The sequence below is a fragment of the Pectinophora gossypiella genome, chromosome 3 (assembly GCF_024362695.1).
Source record: "Pectinophora gossypiella chromosome 3, ilPecGoss1.1, whole genome shotgun sequence".
Lineage (NCBI taxonomy): Eukaryota > Metazoa > Arthropoda > Insecta > Lepidoptera > Gelechiidae > Pectinophora > Pectinophora gossypiella.
In genome coordinates this window covers 3,281,065-3,298,264 of record NC_065406.1, presented here as the reverse complement: position 1 = coordinate 3,298,264, position 17,200 = coordinate 3,281,065, and the positions used below count along the sequence as shown (strand labels likewise).

At 36.2% G+C, this 17,200-nt stretch overlaps 1 protein-coding gene across 1 annotated transcript in view; it reads left to right on the top strand.

The window, feature by feature from the left end:
* Window positions 1–17,200, top strand: part of LOC126380016 (general transcriptional corepressor trfA-like) — a 68,386-nt gene that overhangs the window by 20,310 nt on the left and 30,876 nt on the right. The window contains exon 2 of the mRNA XM_050029094.1: window positions 5,971–6,312. Coding sequence (XP_049885051.1) covers window positions 6,199–6,312 — 114 coding nt within the window. The 5' untranslated portion in view covers window positions 5,971–6,198. The remainder of the gene's footprint in view (window positions 1–5,970; window positions 6,313–17,200) is intronic.

Below are 17,200 nucleotides of genomic sequence, written 5' to 3'. Positions count from 1 at the left end.
TTGACGTTTAGTAAAAAATAACTGATTTGACTAGTTGAAAACTAGTCTATTGTGTTTGTCTGGTTTGAAATCGTAAAGGTGTTGTCGTTTTTCAAGTTTTAACGTTTCAAATGCTAGTTAAGCTACATTAAGCTACATAGTACATACTGGGGTAAATAAAGTGAGAGGATTATATTCAACAATAAAGGATAGTAGAGTCGTACTCAGTCATAGGTACATTGTTTCTTATCTCTTAACCTAAAGAAAGAAAGAAAAAAAATTAAAGCGCCATAATTTAGCTATGTGCTCAGCGGTGAAGGAAAACATCGTGATGAAACCCACATACCCGAGAAATGCGTTTAGGAGGCATGTGACCTAACCTATGTTGAGCTGATTTTCCCTTCGCGGGTTGGAAGGTCAGACAGGCAGTCGCTTCTGTAAAAAACCGGACGTGTCAAATCTTTAGGTTAGGTAAGCGGACCCTGTGAAAAACGGGATAACTCTAAAGAGATGATGATTATGATAAATTTTACAACAACTACTACTACTAAATACTGCATGCACTGCAGGATCTTCAAAGGGTTAAAAACGCCACATTGTTGCAATTCATCTAAAAGCAATATTGCTATTTGTCATTATTATTATTGCGTATGGCAGACAAATATCCTGCTTGGATCAAATATCCAGCTTAAGCTCCCTTAACCAAGTCTCTGCTGCATTTGTCATTTATGCGCAAATATCAACAAATAACTATATTGCTTTTTAGATGGATTACTTCGGAGTGGCCTTTTTACCCACGACGGAACGGAGCAGGTATATGCGTTTAGGGTGAGAGATGTTTGTGTGTGCGTTTGTGCAAAGAAATGTTATTACACCATGCGTTAAATCCAGAAAAAAGTGTTAAAGAATTTCAACAGTTTTCAATCGACAATAGCAATTATAAGTAACACTAATAACCCTTCAACACATGTAAACATCTTAAATAAGGATTATGTCACTGTTCGTGCGTTCGAAATAACGACCGCAATTATAAGAAATATTATCTTGATAATATGGTGTAACTTGTCAACACCCAGCTCATCAATAGACCTATCTTACACAATACCTATTGACACATCTCTATTATTATTATTTTCTATGGCTACTGGAAAAATATTTATTTTATTTATATTAACGTTACGTAAGAGTTGTGCTGTTGAAAATATGTTTAAATCATTTATGGAATACATCTTTGAATAGAAGAAAAAGGTCTTCTATCGTATGGGTTTTGAAGTGGATTACCAAGCCCATCAACCCTGGTGTCATGCTTATTATTGAGCCGTCATAAGCCCTTGACATGACTCATATAACGACTACGTACTTACATCACTTAAGTAGTAACCGGGACTAACTGCTTAACATGCCTTCCGAAGCACATAGCATCTTACTTTTGGACAATCAGGTGATCAGCCTGTAATGTCCTAACCAAACTAAAAATCACAAAGTGATTTTTGTGATTTGTCCCCACCGGGATTGGAACCCGGGACCTCCGGATCGTGAGGACAGCGCTCAACCACCTAGACCGCGGAGGCCGTTAAAGAAAGAGGTTAGAAGGGCCAAGTGAGGTAGAAACCGCGCGCCATACAAGTATGAGCGAATACATAGTTCATATTTCAAAGCACTCCACCCGTCCGCAAGCTTTTACGAGGACGCACGGAGCTTCGCGATAGCATATTAAAAGGTCGTCTTGTGTATTATAAACCTGCAGGGCAAAAAAACAAATATCGACTATCATGCTAATAAAGTTAATTTACCTAAGTTTTACTTTAAGACAATATAGTGTAAATCAAATTGTACTGGTTGCGTTGGAAGAGCGAGGCATTCCCATCACAAGCGTCATCTGACTACTTTTAGGGAAGCCCCTGTAACTTGTTTGTTATAGATTTACAGAAATAAAACCCTTTTTATTTTATTTTTTATGCTAGGAGATCCCTCCTTATCACAGAAAAGCTAAAAACTTTAGTATGATCGGGTATTTAACAAAAAAAAAACTTTTGTATGCAGTATCTTTTAAAAAGTAATGATAAAATTGCAGCCTGTCACATAAAATATACATTGCCGGTAAAGTGGCTATGGAATTTGAGAAGCAGTGGCTTTAGTATCCGTTTAAATTAAATGTCTGCCTAAAATTGCCGTGTTCCATAAATTTTATGCTGATTACCCGTCCCTTTTCTTTTCGGCGGATAAGAAAATGACGGGCATAACTTAAAATAAAATTCGGAGGTGTCTGCAGGAATCGGCGCCATTATGATAGTTTATAGGATGTTAGTGTTTATACTTCATTACTAATCCTCACAGTGTCTTTTCCTGTCATAGTGTGCCTGTCATCTTTACTCTTATCGTCTTAACGCTTCTTATCTACCTTTCTCTTGTTTGTCGTTCATTATGCACTTCTTCTAGACGCTTCAACCTGTTTACATCTAAATCAACGTTATCGTTTTAAAGTATTCTTCTTTTAAAAAAATCGAAGGAGTTCTGAATTTTTGTTCAACAAAAAGCGAGTTTTGGAATTAAATTTTAAATTTGGAACGTTAATATTAAGAATTAAAAGCTCTATATTTCAGCACCTACTGTAAAATACTGTCATTTTTGTTTTTTATAATAAACAAAACATAAAAGACAATAATTATTATTTTTTATTCATTTATTATTATTTTTTTTTAATTATTTTTGTTTTTTTTTTGTTAATATTTTTGAAACATAAACTTGCGAGCTTTCCGAGTATTTGATGATGTCGGCGCTGCAGTAGCTCCGGCGTGGGGTTATTGTTTGTTGTAGGTGTTGATGGGATTGCTTCAATGAAAGCTTCGTTTCTTGAGGGGGATTGTTTATTGACTTGATTGTTTCATTACATTTTGTGCGCGTACGCGATTGTTATAGTCGGTAGTTACGTGACGCGGAGATAGATAGTAGAGAGTGAATTGGATAGAGCACAGATAATATAGACCGGGACCGGAACGTCATCGGGGTTGCCGTTTTTCAATATTATGGTGCGTTCACGTTGGCGTGAACAGATGAGAAGGTATTTTTCACAGATATTTTGAATCAGGTTAAGTAGATTTCATTTGTTTGACTAGATATCGGGTTTGACACTATATAAGCCTATTTATGTAGGTACTTAACACCTTTAATGGCACCCGCCTTTTAACTAAAACGATAATTGCCACCATGCCGGTACCAATCAATCATACCAACCTAATCATAAATAGTGCTGTATACTCCGATCACATAATGTTGATCGCTCGGCATGTCGGTCAATGTGGCATTTCCTGCGTCTCCTTGCTTCAGCGATCTAATAATGTATTCTAAACTCGCGTGCCACATCAGTTCCTGATAGAAAAGTGGGACGTTATCATATTTATACAAACTGCTTCCGTGGAGGCGCTCAGTTTGAAGGAATCGTGGTGTACTGTTGGTCTAATGTTGTGATTGTGTTCTTTTGTTTCTTCCGGTGGAGATTGATGGGACTTCTGGTGTGGGGTAAGCATGGAGAAAGGTTTATTAATAGGTGTAGGATAATTTGACAGCGGGACAGAAACATTATAATACAGCCTAGTGCCAAAAGACTTAAAGTGTCTTTCTCAGGAAAGTGTACCTATTGTTGAAAATCCGTGCCAGTTGTGTGCGGAGACCGACCGGTGACATGTCTTAGTGCCGCGGGGAAATTCCGGTTCGACCCCTAAACCACTGAATTTGACTAGTTTGAATTCATATTTGGAATTTGGATCATAGATAAAATTTAAATCACGTGGTTTTCAGGATTTGTGCCCGATTTACGGCAATAGACTCGCCCTTTATTACATAGGACTTAAATATAGCTGGCGAGGAGTGCGTGTATTATATGAATTGACGAATTACGTAACGAATGTTTTTTTTTTTTCAATTTGGCCATTCGGGTAGGCAAAGGGAAAAAATATACAGATTAAAATCATATTGTTATCTAGTCTAAACAAACAAATCTAAACATCTTTTTGTTTCGTCATTGTCTATTGACTTAACCATCCAGTCTTTACTGAATTCCCATAGTTTTTATCATATTCTAGCTATTGTCATAGTTATACCCCTCACAACTGGATATGCTGTCGAAATCGCATGGTTTTCCCATATTCTGTTAACTTTTGTTGAACAAAGCTTTTCTTTGTTATGTGAAGGACACGATACGCAGTAACGACTGGTTGTGAATTATTATTTTAATTTGAATGTATGAGTAATGTATGGTAAAAGAAAAGTGAAATACGATTTATAACATACGTAAAACGTTCTGTTTTTGAAGTTCTAAATTCAAATTATGATACACGACAAAATTAAATCTGTTAATTGATGAACATGGATATAAGCACACGTTTGTTTTCGGAAAGCAATATTGCTATTTGACATTACGGCTTTCTTAGACGAATTGCTTCGATGTGGCCATTTTAACCCCCCTGCAATGATTGCTTATATAAACACTTCATAGAGTCGAGACAGTAGGACAAGCGGAGTGTCGGATTTTTTTTTCAGTTACTTAAAAAAATGGCCCGCGTCCCGAACGCTTATCTCACTTTCCTGGCTGTGTACGGCAAGCATCCATTGATAAATATTTTAAAAGGAAATATTGGCTGTTTGTACACATTGCAACCGGTGTTCGACCGCAAATGGTCATGCGATTGCAAACATTTCTTTATTTTTACGTTTTTACCTAATGCCGTTACGCTAAATTGACAAAGATCACGCGATGTAGTGTCAATATCTACAGAAAAGCAAAAAAATCTGTACCATAAAAAGTGCATTCGAAATTCGAACTGACACGGACGCTATTGGATACTAATTCTACTATAACTGACGACATTGTCAGCTGATTCTGCAACAAGCTAGCGCTTGTTTTTGTGGTAAATAAAAAAATATTGTTTTGCGCTGTTTATTTGTATTTTTGTTTTGATGTTCTTTTACTTCAGATTTCGTAATATTTATAATGAAATGTAGGTAAGTACCTCGCTAAGTTACGCACTTGATTTAAGAATTTAACATAGGTTATAATTACGATTATTTAAAATATTATGACCACTTTAATGAGATGTTTTAATTTAACAATTTGACGTCACGTTAAAGTATAGAAACATCGGCATTATGAACGTTATCGGTCAGTTTTAGCCTTCACATTCACGTAAGAAATCATTCGTTTCAATACCACAATCGTTGATACACTTTCTGTTATCGCTCGTTCAATCTTTACACTAATGGATTCGATTCGTCTATCTGAACTTCCATCGACTTATCTAAATTGCAGAGTCCTTGCTTCGACTTGCAACATGATATTTCACACTTGCTATTGCAAGAAAATGACCTCTATTGTGAAACACGCATAGTTTTACATTTCATTGTAACACTGCACTCATAAAGAACCTAATTCGAAATTAATTAAAAAGCGCGATATTTATTTTCAAAAGTGTATTCCGCGTTTTATAAACAACTGGCGGCTTCGTTCCAAATTAGGTAATTTGGAATTGCATTCAGTAATAAAAAATAATGTTTTATTTTTATATTGTGTACATTAAATGCACTGACCTCTATATTAAATGGCTTTCTTTATATTTTTTTACGCTTAAAGTTGCCAGAGATATTATAATTAATAAGTGTACTTATCTGCATATTTATTATATTTCCTAAAAAAAACAGTAAAATTATAGGAAATCAGTTGCATTCGAATGATTTTGTAAGCAATCGTCGTAAAAATAAAATTATTTTTATTTATTATTAATGTAGCTACTTACCTAGTACGTATGCTAATCCAAATACCCAATTAAGTTCGTTATTTTCCCAAATTCGGTAGAGTCAATTAGATAGGTACTTACTAAAAAGAAATTGAACTTTTTATAAAAGTATAATTTCCAATTCCAACCCAAACAACTTGACTCCGTCAACATAAAAGTGAAAAAAATCAAGTTATTAATTGTATCCTTTCTCTTGTTACAGGCTACCCAAGCATAGGAGACTGGCTATTCCTCAGGATCAGCTACTATCCTTTGAACTCTGACAATTGACGAGCTGTCACCCACTAATTCACTCTTCATTAAAAATCCGGGGTCAACTTATACTGGTCATCAAGACAAGTGAGACTTAAAGGGACTTCGAGAAGGCCTCTGTGTGATGTGCCGGTTACACCGCACGGGCTCGCATCTAGACGTGACCTGATGAGCCAAGATGAAGTTCTCTACAGGATCCAGCTCGAGCAGTCTGGCCAGCGACTCTTTGTCCAGAAAGTCCACTCTATGCATCTATACGGAGGTGGTGGACGCGCCACCGCCATGCGAGAGGGTAAGCCATACTATTTTATTTTATTTTGTTTGGGGAGCTTACAGATTAATTCACACAATGTTACACTTAGTAGTATAAATGTTATATAAAAGGAGAAACTGACTGACTCACTGACTGACATATCAACGCACAGCCTAAACGGCTAAACGTAGGCACTTGTTTGGAAGGAACGTAGCTTAGGTACCGTAAAGGTGCACTAAGAAAGAAATTCCCGAAATTCCCACGGGAACGGGAATTAGTGGGAAAAAACATTTGTATGAAAAATTCTAAACTGCATAAGTTAGATGTTTGAAATTTGATATGGACTCTCACACACACAAATATCTCTCTTTTATAATAACACGCCACGTGGACGAAGTCGCGGGCAAAAGCTAGTTCAAATATAAAAATCAAAAGGTTACTTCAAAAGTGCGAACATCAGACGGAGACCAATGCCGTGTTTATCAAAACTTACAAGCCCTGTATTACAAGAAATTTTCTTGTAAATTTAATGAATTATTACAAGAATGTGTTTATCAAAACTACACATGTAAATTAAGTACATGTTACAAGTGTCAATATTTATTTCACAATTATATTTTACAATCCTTCAACTTTTTTTGATAAACGTAATTTACACGTACTTGTAGCTTGTGAACGTGTAGACTTGTAAGTTTTGATAAATACGGCACACACAGCCCGCATATCGCGTGTGACGTGATATATATAAGCCAATAGAATTGGTTAATTTATCGCCTCGCTGGGCTAATGTCAATGCTATGACGTAACGGCTACCTTTTTTTAACTGCTTTGGACTGAGGGCGATTACGATGTTATTTACTTAGGGGAATTTTGGAAAATGCCTAGTAGTACCTAATTTCGGTGGCAAATAGATAAAATTAGAGTGATCTATGAGAATCTTCTTTGTAATCAACTCTTATTTGCAACTACATAAAATCGCCTTACCGATTACGCATAGAAGCACTTTCAAAAATTCACCCTTTATGTATATTCAGTTGCCATAACAACGAAATTTAAATTTAGAATGTTTTTTCGGTTTGGTTACATTTCAAAATGACTGACACACGTTTCCCATCAATTTTACTTTTTTATTGATAGCCCATTTAAAAAGTAAACATTTATTTTTTCAATTTCATCGAGCAATCATCTTTAGAAGTTTGAATGTTTACATTGACAACTTTCTCTGCTCATACGCAGCCCAATTTAAAAACGTCGGAATTCTCGTCTACTCTAAATAACGACATTCTATTTACGAAACCGTTTTGCTCAACAATTTCTTTTAACGAATGTCTAAAATGGATTTATAATACTTACAAAATGGCTACCACGCATAAAACGATTTTGGCAAGCTAGAAATTAACATTTTATAAAAAAAAAACTTATGTCGAATATTACTCATGACGTCATCAATAAATACGGTCAAATGTCGTACGCATTATTACACAATTCGTAAAAAAATTTCATAAATAATGCAAAAGAGAAAATTAGATGGTTTTCTGACTATTTTAGACTGGCTTCTATTTCTAAGCTGTTATATTATAATTTATCTTCGATCCAATTCCAGTAGCTTAAATACACCTGCGCGATGCGTGAGGCATTCAATTGCAGTAAAATATCGTTATTATTAAGAGTTTATCGTCAATAATCGAAATGATACAGCAGATTACGACTTCTGGTGACACAACGTAACGACAGGACGTTTAAAGGCTCATAAAAGCTGTTAAAAGGAATTAAAAGCACATAAACACGCGGCCAATTTGCTTTCGATTTTTCACAAGTACGTTTAACTTTCAATTTCGTTATTATAATATCGTATTAACAACAAAAACAATGAAAAAGTCGCACGTCCGGGTTGCCAAGAGAAAGTAGCCGGGCATCTATACATCTTGGTTTTGCAACGGGCCGAATATTTTTCGTCTTATCCGATACCGCGGACTCTCTCGATGTTGATATGCAGACATAAATTCTCATTAAAAACATCTGGCCTGCTGCCCTCACCGCTTTTACGAAAGACCTTATACAAGACGCTGTTACGTTTTTTTGACAAATCAGACGGCTTTCTTCAATATTAAAGGAAAGAGATTGAAAACTGAAGACAAGGCCTATTTTGATCGTGATTCTCGAATATTAAATTACTAAAGTCAAGGCTGTATGGTCCTCAGATCGTTGCCTGCCTTATATAAGGCGAATTTAAACAACAACAACAATACAGATTTTCTAGACAATATTGAGTAGCGATATTAACGCAATTAGGAGCAAAACGTTTATTGACACAATTTCCCTGTCTATGGTATTTGCCGATAAGTATGTCCAAATCTAATAATAACTTTAGATAACCGCGTACTTGAGCTATGCGTTCATCTTTAGACGTTAAACGCACGTTTCCATGTTTACAAATAGTAATACGTGTGGTCAATGGCTTCTAAGCTAATTAAGCATATTCAGTACCGAATCTACACGTACTTACTCGAGCCATGACATAATTTGTTTATAAATTCTTGTTACATAACCTTGTTGTTGTTAACTTCAAAGCTTGTACTTGGAATACGACTTCAAATAGTAAAATCTATGATTAATGATCTACCATCTTCTAACAATGTTAGCAAACATTGTTATTGTAACAATAGGTATGTGATTCGTGACTGTATACTGCATTGCGGTGCTTCAAACCATCAAGGCCAGGATTGTCTAAATATGTATCGAGAGGTTGCACTTTCACGATTGTAAAGCATGCTTCTTCGTTACATTGTGCAATCGTTATTTTGAAATTAAGTAATTCATCGAAAATTACATTCGTTGCTTTAATGATCTGTTTATCCACTCTGTCTGTTGCTAGGTTAATACTATTTAAGTCTGTAACAATAGAGACATCTGCAAATGCTTTTCCTTCTCTGCCATTTACCATCTGTGCAATCTTAAGATCTTTTATAATGCAAATTGGATTAACGATGATAAAAGTGTAACCATTCGTATTATGAACAAGGACCAAATGGCCTACATAAGTAGCTTATCCGTCCCACTCAATTATAACAATTCCACCTACGCGCAACTTTTTCTTTGCGCACAATCACAATGTACATTACGCGACGTAATACAGTGGCGCGCGCGCACATGACGGATCACTTTCCCTGTCAAAGTGTAGGTGTTCAATCAACGGATCACTACTATTTATTCTCTCCATTGTCCGGTTAATGAACTCTTAGGTCGAATATTAGATGAAAGTGGTCCTAATGATGCTGGGCTTGATCCGATGTAATGGATATTATCAGAGCATTTATCTATGATTTATTGAGCGTCGAGTGAGGTTTCTAAATCTTTATGGATGATGGTCTGGTATCGGAAAGGTTGTAGTTACAAGGAAAAGCCAGGGAAAGTCGGTTGGAATAATGCGCATGTTTAAAACGTTACAATGTTGGATAGTATCAATTCGCTTGCCCGTTCCGAACCATCGCAAGAAAGTCGTTTTTGAAAAAAAAAACAGGCTAGACTAGTTTGGTTGCCTAGATGTTTATATTACTCGTGCTTTAAGGATTTCTACTGGCCTAGTCTTGCAGTAAAGTAAAAATATATCTCGACTATCTATATCCGTGGCAACTTTAGTGTTGAAGAGAGTTTAAAGAAATCAACCAGTATCAAGTAGATAGATGGATAAAATACTTTATTGAGCACAATGGACACAAAATACAGAGATAAGGACAACATATACAGAAAAGCACAACAGGCGGCCTAGGTACCGCTTTTACACCATTGATTAATAGGAATATTCTGGTTTACCTGGAAGAAATTGTTTTAGAGCCACCCCTTGCGATAGATGTACTTGCGACTACCCCAATTGGGATATAGTTGTGAGCTTATGTTATGTATAAGTCCGCATGGTCATTTTATTATGCAAAGAAGTATATTTGATTTGACTACGACCTATATTCTCATTGTCAATTACACATACTACTACTAACTTGGTATTTACAAAGTTCCATATGCAGTCGTAAGTACCAATCATAATAATGTCTAAAGAAATATCATCAGTTGTAAATGTTTGTTTCCTTTTGTTGGTTGCCTGGAAGAAATTGCTCTAGAGCAATAAGGCCGCCCAAATTGTGCTGTATTCATGTGGTTTGTCTGATTGTTGAAATTTTAGTTCTGTGCAATAAAGTATATTTGATTTGATCAGTAGCTTAAGAGCCACGCTCTTGTCGGTGTAGCATTCTCCATGCTACTTTTTTAGGGAGCAATAGGACAGTGGTTCCCCTCTTGCCTTCAGTTCTGCATTGCCGTACTGATGGCTACCATCTCCGCCTCTGCAACCGCCAAGGTCTTCACCCTGGGCAACGGTTCTACGTTGTCTCGCGTAGGTCTGTGTCGCTATCCGAACCCAGCCACCATCTCACACGCCGAACAGGAACTGCCCCAGTGGAGGGCAGAGAAGAAGACTCTGTCCCCCCTGGGGCCAGGTTTATGGTCTTGTATGAAATCAAAACCACAGGCAAAAGGTCTAAAGAAACACAATGTCTGAATTCATATTCTGCTATATAAGCTTATTTCTACCGCGTGTAGTAACCCTAGTACAAATGTCAATGACCCTAAGTTTACTTGTAGTATATATCCTTGTATAGGGATTAGTCAGTCGCAGTAATTCACGCTTACATTTCTTGATAGCACCTGTCGTCACGGTTACTTAACTCCAACTTACGAACGCGGCTTCAGTAGGCAACTGGCCTTTAATAATCTTCTGCTAATTATTCTTTTTTTCTATCATGCCTGACTTTGGATTTGGAAAATTCAAATTTTTATTCTGTTATTCCATTTTGGAATCTAAACATTTTCATAAAATGAAAAAAAAAATGGAACGTCTATTTGATTGTACTAAAAACGATGGTCGGTGTTTTCCTTGTCGCAAATGTTTATTTAAGATTTTGAGTTTTTACCGCGCGAAACAGTCGCTAGACATACCTACGCGCGGGTACGTTACACGTGCGTGATACGATGTTGATACCTAGGTAGGTATTTTAGTGGAGTTTTCGTTCTTTTATTTAGATGCTTAGTGGTTCAACGTTTAAAAATTGTTGAGTTTGTTGAAGTACCTACCTACCAATTACAGGAAATTCCACTTGATATCAACTCAGAATTATGGTCTGAATCATCCCTCTAAGTTTTCGTTACGATGTCACTTACACCCCGTATACATAAGACTATGGAATTCCATTTGCTTCGCTCCTAACATACTTCTCTTGTTTCCTCCACATTCATCAATCGTTTCATACACAGCTGGTTCAGAGTAGATCGTACTACTTTTCAAGTACATTCTCAATGTGATTAGTACGTCCTTCTAGGACAGTTTGTTCTATTTCCACTTTGTGCTTAAGTGCTTCTAAATTACAAAATACTAAGTTTCTGATAGCTTAATCTTTTACCTGCATAATATAAACAGCCTATATATGTTCCACTGCTGGGCACAGGCCTCCCCTCAATCAACCAAAGCATACTCCACCACGCTGTTCCACAGCGGGTTGATAGAGGTATTTTTCCGGCTAATAGCCAGGACCAACGGCTTAACGTGCCATCTTACTTTTTTCAAACAATCAGGTGATCTCTTACCTATTCAACGTAAATAAAACATCGAAATTAGATTTTCTTTAGCAATCTTCACAATATTAAGTATACCAACCGAAACCATTTTAAAGTTCATGTTTCGTCATCATCACTTCACGTGTTTATCGGAGTGTTCCTTTCCGCTCTTTTTACTTTATAGCAATTTGATACAGTTTATGTAGGTATGTATGGATGTGTGTATGGGTGTATGTATACGTGTATGTTTGATACGACACCGTTGCCACATTGCGGTTTGTAGCCCTTTTGTATAGTTTACAAGGATTAGATTTACCATTGTTTATACAAGTTGTTTTAGATTCTACCAAAGTTAAATAAACTGCGCTTCGCCTAGTGAAAACACCATCCAAAATTTTAAGTTGACTAGGTTGGAATTCGCTAGAGAATTGCCAGATTTTAATATTCGTAATATTAGTAAAAACGGAAAGGTAAATAAAATAGATATTTGAAGATTGAAAAGAAATTTAATTCCCTTCTTTGAAAGCTAATCTTTTTTTAGATTATGAAGTTTCTTTGAAGTGAGCTTAGGACTTTAGCAGTTGTCTAAATGACGACCTTTAGCTTTGCTCATCCCAAAAGGGATACGGAAGTGACTCTATATACGCATTTCTTTTATAATAGTCAATACCCTTCGATACTATTAGATAGGTACCTTTATTGATTTTCACTTCTTCCAATAGTTAACGTTCATTGGCACGCGAATATCGATTTTTATAGATACAGTCACTCGCACTACCCGTGACTTATCTTCTTGATTATTTATTAGATAAACGTGTCCAATTTGCGATTTGCTTATTTATTTATTTATTTTATTAAATCTTAATGCTAAAAATACAAATATCAATGCCCTGCAAAACTGTTTAAACAGTTTGTCTGCAGGAAAAGAGTCTCTACTAATAATATGAACTTATATCTAATAGTCAATTAATAACATACAATAAGTTAGCTAGGACACGAGTCTAGAAGGTGTTGTTTAAGTAATTTTTTATATTTACTTTTATTTGGTTCTAGACGGATGTTCTCAGGCAAACTATTAAGCAAATAGGGAAGTCTCTTTTTTAGAGTTCTATCGCCATAGTAATTATTAACTCTAGGGACTTCGAATTTGCCCGCGCACACCGACCTCGTGCCATAGCTATGGCTTGCTAAAGATAGTTGGTCATGCTCTTGATTGCCATGGTGGTTAATAGCCAAAAGGTATTTATGTTTTAAATGTACGGGAAGAATTTTACAAATTTTGAATAATTTACTGTAGTCTCCTTTGCAATTATTTTTAGTCTTTTTATTTACCAGTAACTTTAGAAATCTGATTTGTATTGCTTCTAATTTGTCAATATAGGTTTTGAATGTAAGGCCATAGCAATCAAGGGCATAACCCAAGATTGAGTCTACTAATGCAAAGTATATACATTTTAACGTGCTAAGAGGAACTTTGAAACTTAAGTGGTAAAATTTGCTAAGCAACAATCTTAATTTATTGATAATATATTATCTGACTGCCTGTATTCAAAGGACTGACATATTTTGTTAATAATTTTCCTCGAATTTCAACCAAAATACGCGTTGGTAGGAAAACACCTAATAAATTGCCCTGACAGAAAATCGAACGTGGGGCTCCCAGTTTGATAGTCAAGATTTTGAACGACACCACAGAAGTGTCATCGTCACCACACCATTACAGACTGTTAATTCACTTTCTATTACTCCTGTCAAAATAATTAGCTTAACAAAATTAAAACTTCCAAGAATCAATGAACAAGAAAACATACTTGCTAACATAGCTACATCGAAAGCCATGTCCGAATTGGAAAGTGCTATCGCCTATCGAACGGGACAAGACACATTACATACAATCGTATCGGCTATCAGAGAAAGTACAATGGTAATAAAACACTCGGACATACAGACAACATGTTTAACATGTTGCAAGATAAGGACATTGGTCTAGGAATATATGTAGTCAGTGATGCAAGTGCTGAAGAAATGGATCGTTTCAATTCTTCGGCCAAGTAGTTAATGCCATCTGAGGCAAACCTACCCTGACCTAACCTGGAATCGCTGATGTGGGACGTAAAGCCAGATATGTTTGTCGCATGCACCCTGAGCGGTGGGCACGGTACGTCACGCATTGGGTGCGTCATGACAGGTGTCGTGGTAGACCTCGGAAGAGATGGCGTGATGACTCGGACGCTTGCCAAAGGGACTGGCCGGAGTACGCACAGGACCGCGAAAAATGGAAAGAGGAAGGAGAGGCCTTTTCCCAGTAGTAGGATCTTGTAGGCTAGTTATAGTTAGATTAGATTACCTAGAGGCAAACATACACTAAGTCACATCAAAAAAATCTTGCTTTCAACCCGAACTAGGTGTTACTATGTAGAGTTTAGTACACTAAACTTTATATTGAGCAGAACAGGGTTCTTATTGTTTTACTAACACCCATGATGAGACCCACAAGTAAACAGAAGACAACGTTAAAATGTTAATCGTCACAACCACAAGCTAATTTCAAAAGAAATTATGAACATGAATTGAGATAGAGATATTGCTCCATACACTATTTGATGGACTAATATTTAAAGACATGCTTGACTGTATACATAATGCAAAGATCACACACAGTAAGTCAACAAACGTAAATTGTAAAAGTTTGCATACGTGTGCGAGCGCATCAATTCAATTCTCACGCATAAAGTTACCACACAGGTTGTATACGATCTTAGTGACATGGTGGACAAGAATGTACCTTTAGTCTAGTCTCATAGCCGCATACAGTCACATAAAGGTCGCGATGAAAGTATTGATACCGGCTAACGAGATGAGAAAATGGCTAATAAATAATGTGATAATAAATCTAGACAGGAGTGATTGTGAAAAGATGGTTAACAATGGACAATACTATAGGCATTGTTTGGTGCTGTTGAGAAGCTTATAGTAAACTTATTTTTATAATAATAGACAGGTGTAGAATTGTTGTTTCGCGTCAAAATAAAGCATTGAATTGGCTCTGATTGAAAGTAAAAAATCGATTAAAAGAGAATTAACACAATTACAGAAAGAAAAGCATTATCTTGCTTTCCATCTATGTTAAAAGAAAGGAGAAAACGAACCTGTTTTCCACAGCATACCATCCACAGGAGAGATCCAGACCATATACTTATCACAATTAACAAAATTCCGCGAACCAATCATTTTGTGAAAATCAGACACCATAAGAACTTCAATTACAAACAGAGACAATGGCAGAAAACTCACGAGACATTCTTAGAAGACGCAAGTTGAACAATTTGTCAGTTGATGTAACTTGTGCAAAAGAATCGTGCTCTCGCGCACGAACGGACCAAGGACGATCACGCGACGCGAATCACTGTTATTAGTCTGAAAAGATCATTAAAATAATCGCCGATAGCTCTGGATGGAATTAGAGATTACAATGGAATGTGAACATTCCAGAAAAGCTAGCCCAGGTGGGGATTCCAATCTAAACGAGGGGAGCGTGCAAATTGTCTTCCATCCAATGCCGCAAAAAATGCGCCGACGCGACGCAGCGGTTTGCTTAGCGCAATTTGAGCTTAGGAATGCTAAACTATTCACTTATTGATGTTATTTAACTACTTGTTTATGTTTAACGTCGTTCTGTGATGCAATAGTGCATTTGTGCTCACAGACTTGTATTTACCTTTCTTAGTATTCATTTTCTTTTCCATTATAAACGGCGATACTAACCACTTTTATCTCTTCTGGTTGGTATAATAAAATGTCCGGTGAAACGTGAGTTATGTTCATCAAATCAAATCAAATATACTTTACTTTTTGAGTTATTTTCATCTTGCGTTGGTTGTCCTTCTGACTAACCCAATTGCGCATATAATCGCGAGCTTAAGTTATCTTGGGTAGTATTAGGTAAAGTAGTATACTAGAAGCTATTTACCAACGAAGGCAGTTCCTTTTTACTAACAAAGCATTTACAAGGTTGTTGATCATTCACATAATTGAATCTAGCGAATTCCAGTCAACATAACAATGCATGTATAGCAATAACGAATTCAAAAACAGGCGCGACAATTCGATGTAGAAAGGTAGTTAGGTTTTTATTTAAATGTATGTGTCTTGATATGAATGTGTCCTTTGTCTCTGAGGAATAAGTAAAAAAGAAAATGAAAAATTGTTTATTGTTATAGAAAAAAGGTTGACACAACATTGGATACAACTAGGACACACAAATGCTACAGAAGTATAACCTTACTTCCTGAACTAGGAGACCTGTATTTCAGGAAGCAGTATTCGGCAAACGGTAGTTGACGCAATCCATTGTTAAACTGAATTTCTCGGGAATGTTCCCAAAGTAAGGTTAGGTCAGGTTCCTGTAGTAAAAACTCTTTAATAGTAAAAACACTGGCTGCTTTCTTTTTTTAAATTGTTCTTTCTTGTACTCTGTTCCTATCTGCGTAAAGGCTAGGTAACAAAGCTCTTTTTACATAACTCTTGCGCCTTTTTCCTGCCGAGAATGTTCTCGGGAACAGCAAATCGTTGATTATATTAGTTTACCAGAAAGTACAGGCCCAAGTCTCAGATACATCGATACATCAACAACAACCATTGTAAAACAATTCCATTGTACCGATGAATATTACCAGTTACAATAATCGTAAAGGCTTAGAATACATATGATAGATAGATAGATAGATAGATAGAATAGGCATAGGGCATTTTCGTCTTCATAAATTAACGTATCTGTTGAAATTCTATTGCACATGTGTTTATAAGTAATAACACTTATTTTGTTTATGCTTGCCTACGTTTTAGTGTTAGCACATGCTGTAAAATACATATGTACCTACCAAGACACACATGGAACATATTAAAGAAAAGGTTAACGTGGTGTCATATAGGGAAGTCAAGGAATTGGCCTTTGATAGACTGGAATGGAAAATGTTACACGGACAAGAGCGTGGCTCTTAAATTGATGATGATGACCTATATAAAGACACGCTTATTTTCCCACCGGATAAGCAGAGAATATGGCATTCCATTTGCTTCGATCCTGACACTTCTCTTGTTTCCTCCACATTCATATATTCTTCAATCGTTCCTTACACGGTTATATCCATGATAATTACGTTAAATACATAATTCTGAGGGTGGTATTAATAAACTAATCTCAGACAGTTCTTATATAAAAACAGGGACTTGGGCATGATCTTGAGGATAGTCTCAGCTGAGATTAGTTTATTAATACCATTCTGAGTCTGATTTCTTTCTGATCTGGAATTTCAATTATTCT